The sequence below is a fragment of the Nicotiana attenuata genome, chromosome 12 (genome assembly GCF_001879085.1).
Source record: "Nicotiana attenuata strain UT chromosome 12, NIATTr2, whole genome shotgun sequence".
In the NCBI taxonomy this organism is placed as follows: domain Eukaryota; kingdom Viridiplantae; phylum Streptophyta; class Magnoliopsida; order Solanales; family Solanaceae; genus Nicotiana; species Nicotiana attenuata.
This window is the reverse complement of record NC_032000.1, coordinates 18,845,297-18,850,085: the sequence shown is the minus strand read 5'-3', so window position 1 is coordinate 18,850,085 and position 4,789 is coordinate 18,845,297. Positions and strand designations below refer to the sequence as shown.

At 43.1% G+C, this 4,789-nt stretch overlaps 1 protein-coding gene across 1 annotated transcript; it reads left to right on the top strand.

Annotated features, from left to right (window-relative positions):
• On the top strand, nucleotides 1,094-3,946 carry LOC109235937. Its single transcript, XM_019402181.1, has 4 exons — nucleotides 1,094-1,655; nucleotides 1,779-2,623; nucleotides 2,771-3,092; nucleotides 3,744-3,946. Exons 1-4 carry the CDS (start codon nucleotides 1,094-1,096, stop codon nucleotides 3,944-3,946), a joined length of 1,932 nt encoding a protein of 643 aa, XP_019257726.1.

Genomic DNA, 4,789 nt, shown 5'->3' with positions numbered 1-4,789 from the left:
TCATAGACATAGTCGTTAGGTTAAGATTCAGATATTTTTGATAATAACTTAGCAGTATATCAGTAGTTACTATGAATAATGTTTTGGAAGTTTATTTATTTCGAACATTTAAATTAATCAAAAGTAATTGGTTAAAGTATTGCCTTGTTGCATATAAAGTTTACAGTTATAATAGATTTGATAAGCTCAAATGGTTTTCCCGGTCATGTTTAGTTATCGGTTGCTGGTCACGGCTTGTTTAGAAAGTGGGTCGTGATAAACTTGGTATCAGAGCCTCAGGTTTATGGAGTCCTAGGGGTCTATGAAACTGTGTTAGTAGAGTCTTGTTTATGGGTATGAAGTGCGCCATACTTATAAACAGGAGGCTACAAGCACTTAGGAAAAGTCTCATTTTTTCATACTTTAGATCGTGCAGTAGAGCCTACCTCTAAGAAATTATCTAAAGTATTCTTTTCTCCAAAACTCGCAGAAATGGCTCGTACTCGCAACTCTGACACCGACACTCAGGATGCTACTCAAGAAACTATTGCTACTATTGTGGCTCAAGGCAGAACTAAAAAGGCTCCAACTCAGAAAAGGAAGGGTAAATCCACGGGGGGGAGGGGGGGTTCAAGTACCCCGGGTTGAACATGAAGATGGGGTGGAGCATGATGATCTAGTACCTCAGGATCCAGTGCCGCCTCCAACAGCAGCTCCGGCTCAGACAGCTATATCTCCAGAGATGGGTCAGATGTTTAATGCAGTCAACAGCGCTATGGAGATGTTTAAAGCCTTCATGGCCAACCAGAACGAGAGAAGAGATGAGATTCCACCTCAATCAAATAGATAGAACAATTCTGAGTCCTTAAGAGTGAATGAATTTTTGAAGTTGAGTCCTCCAGTGTTCCATGGTTCAATAGTTGATGAAGATCCAATGTTGTGGCTGGAGGGTGTCAAGAAAGCCCTCCGAGCGATGAAGGCATTTGATGATGAAGTTGTGGAGCTGGCTACTTATCAGCTTAGAGATGTGGCTGGCGCTTGCTTTGAGATGTGGGAAAAGGAAAGAGATGAAGATGATGGTTCGCCTACTTGGGAATAATTCAAAGAGGCCTTCATGGCTAACTTTATCCCGGAAGAAGATAGGGAAGCTAAGGCTACAGAGTTCGAACAGCTCAAGCAAGGGAATAAAAGTGTGCAAGAGTACTACATGGAATTCATATGGTTGGCTAAGCATGCTCCTCACATGGTTAAGACAGAAAAAGCAAAGATTCACAGATTTGTTGGTTGTTTGGCTTACCACATTAAGGATACGACATCAGCTGTAGCAGTAGGAATGACAGCTTTCTCCTCTATTGCGGGATTCGCCAAGTACTTAGAGAAAGATAGACAACAAAGGAGAGAAGAAAAAGAGCAAAACAAGAAAACCCGGACAGCGGGCAGGTTTAATGGTACATCCAGCGGAGGTGGAGGGGGTTCCTCCAATAAGGAGTCATTAGCACCAGCTCAGGCCAGTCATCAGTCAGGTGGTGGGTCTTCCTTCAGATGTACTCAGAGTTATAGAAACCAGTCTCGCCAGAATCAGAAATTTAGTACATCATCCTTACATAGCCAGAGTCATGCTAAGCAACATTCACACCAACAAGGTTTTTGTGGAACATGTAAGCGGCAATATTCAGGTCAGTACAAGCTTGGGTTTCATGGTTGCTATCATTGTGGAGACATTGGTCATATAAAGGCCAACTGCCCAAAGTTGTGACGTAATTTTAGTGGTAGATCAACTCGTCCTTCTAGTTCCTCAGCTACTGCAGTTGCACCACCTCAGGCTCATGGTGCTCACAATCAGACCGGGCATGGGGTAGGTAGAGGTGCAGATCGAGTTACTCAGGGAGGGAGACAACCCCGTTTATTTGCGACACTTGATCGTCAGAGTGCAGAGGCATCTGCAGAAGTTATTACAGGTATACTTTTAGTCTGCTCACATAATGCTTATGCCATAATGGATCCAGGTTCAACATTTTCATATGTGACTCCATACTTTGCAATTAACCTCGGGCTAGAACCTGAACAACTTAGTGAGCCATTTCTAGTATCTACTCCAGTTGACGACTTAATGAAAGTCACAAGAGTCTATAGAGGTTGTATAGTTTCAGTCCAAGGCCGCAACACCGAGGCCGATCTCATAGAGTTAGAAATGGTGGATTTCGATGTGATTATGGGTATGGATTGGTTGTCTTCCTGCTATGCCATGTTAGATTGTCGTGATAAGATTATCAGGTTCCAATTTCCAAATGAAGAAGTGTTAGAGTGGAAGGATAGTTCAGCATCGCTGGTAGGTAAGTTTATTTCTTACCTTAAGGCACAACGAATGATCGGTAAGGGGTGTATCGCCTATTTGGCTCACATCATTAATCCAGAATCAGAACCACCAGCTCTTCAGTCAGTGCCAGTTGTTAGAGAATTTCCAGAAGTTTTCCCAGATGACCTTCGCGTACTTCCTCCTAAAAGAATCATAGACTTTGGCATTGATCTCATGCCAGGCACTCAGCCCATATCTATACCTTCTTACAGGATGGCTCCAGCAAAACTTAATGAGTTGAGAGAACAGTTGAAAGACCTTCTTGAAAAGGGCTTCATCAGGCTGAGTGTTTCACCGTGGGGTGCCCCGGTCCTGTTTGTCAAGAAGAAAGATAGGCCCCTCAGAATGTGCGTCGACTATCGGCAGTTGAATAAAGTTGCCATTAAGAACAAGTACCCACTGCCAAGAATTGATGATTTATTTGATCAACTCCAGGGTGAAAAGTACTTTTCTAAGATAGACTTGAGGTCGGGGTACCATCAGTTGAGAATCAGAGAAGAAGATATATCTAAAACGGCCTTTAGAACTCGCTACGGACACTATGAATTTCTAGTAATGTCCTTCGGGTTGACAAATGCTCTAGCTGCATTCATGGACCTCATGAACAGAGTTTTCAAGCCATTCCTTGATACCTTTATTATCGTGTTTATAGAAGATATTTTGGTGTACTCTAAGAGCAAGGATGAGCATGTCGAACACCTCAGGATAGCCTTGCAGACCTTGAAGGAGAATGAGCTTTATGCCAAATTTTCAAAATGTGAGTTCTGGTTGTAGTCAGTGGCATTCTTAGGCCACGTGGTATCTAGTGAAGGCATAAAAGTAGATCCTCAGAAGACAGAAGCAGTCAAAAACTGGCCAAGGCCGACAACGCCAACCGAAATCAGGAGTTTCTTGGGGCTAGCAGGCTACTATAGAAGGTTTGTAGAGGGATTTTCCTCACTTGCAGCTCCATTAACTAAGTTGACCCAGAAAGCAGTTAAGTTCCAGTGGTCAGACGCTTGTGAGCAGAGTTTTCAAGAGTTAAAGAAGAGGTTGACCACTGCACCTGTGTTAACCTTGCCGACAGGTTCGAGTGGGTTCACAGTGTATTGTGATGCCTCCGGAGTTGGTCTTGGTTGTGTTCGTATGCAAAATGGAAAAGTTATTGCTTATGCTTCCAGGAAGTTAAAGAATCATGAAAAGAACTACCCCACACACGACTTGGAGCTTGCAGCAGTAGTGTTTGCACTAAAGATATGGCGACACTACCTTTATGGCGAGCATTCTGAAGTGTTTACAAATTACAAAAGCCTCCAGTACATTTTCAAGCAAAAAGAATTAAATTTGAGACAGAGAAGGTGGCTCGAGCTATTGAAAGATTATGACATCAATATCCTTTATCACCCGGGCAAAGCTAATGTGGTAGCAGATGCACTTAGTAGGAAGTCAATGGGTGTCTTGGCCTATCTTGCAATACAAAGGCGAACTTTGGGTCGAGAAATTCAAAAACTGGCAAATGATGGAACTAGACTAGATGAGACCGAAGAAGGAGGTATAACTGCTTATGCCTTAGCGCAATCCTCTCTAGTTGCGCATGTTAAGGTTAAGCAAGACAAAGATCCGTACTTATGAAGTTAAAAAAAGGAGTCAGAAACAAAGAAATCACTGCTTTCACCCTAGGAAGTGATGGAGTTTTGAAGTTGAATGATCGGTTATGTGTGCCTGATGTAGATAGTCTTAGGAAGGCCATAATGGAAGAAGCTCACAGTTCGAGGTACTCTATCCACCCAGGTGCTACCAAAATGTATCTGGACTTGAAAGAGTTGTATTGGTGGAAAGGCATGAAGAAGCAAGTAGCAGATCATGTCGCTAAATGTTTGAATTGTCATCAAGTCAAAGCCGAGCATCAAAGGCCTGGTGGCCTAGCTCAAGATATAGAGATACCACAGTGGAAATGGGAGATGATTAATATGGATTTCGTTGTAGGTCTACCTCGCACATACCGTAAGCATGATTCAATTTGGGTTGTTGTAGACCGACTGACAAAGTCCGCGCATTTCCTACCAGTAAAGACAATAGATTCCGCAGAGCAGTATGCGCAGTTGTACATCAAAGAAATAGTCTGATTGCATGGTACTCCAGTTTCAATCATATCTGACAGAGGCCCTCAGTTCACGGTGCATTTTTGGCAGGCATTTCAGAAAAGATTAGGTACCAAGGTCAATTTGAGCACCGCTTTTCATCCACAGACCGATGGCCAGGCAGAAAGGACCATTCAGACTCTCGGAGATATGCTGCGTGCGTGTGCTATAGATTTTGGAGGTAATTGCGATGATCACTTGCTACTTATAGAATTTGCTTACAATAACAGCTATCAGGCCAGCATTGGTATGGATCCTTATGAAGCGTTGTATGGGCGGAGATGTAGGTCTCCAGTGGGTTGGTTTGAACTAGCAGAGGTGCTGTTGATTGGTC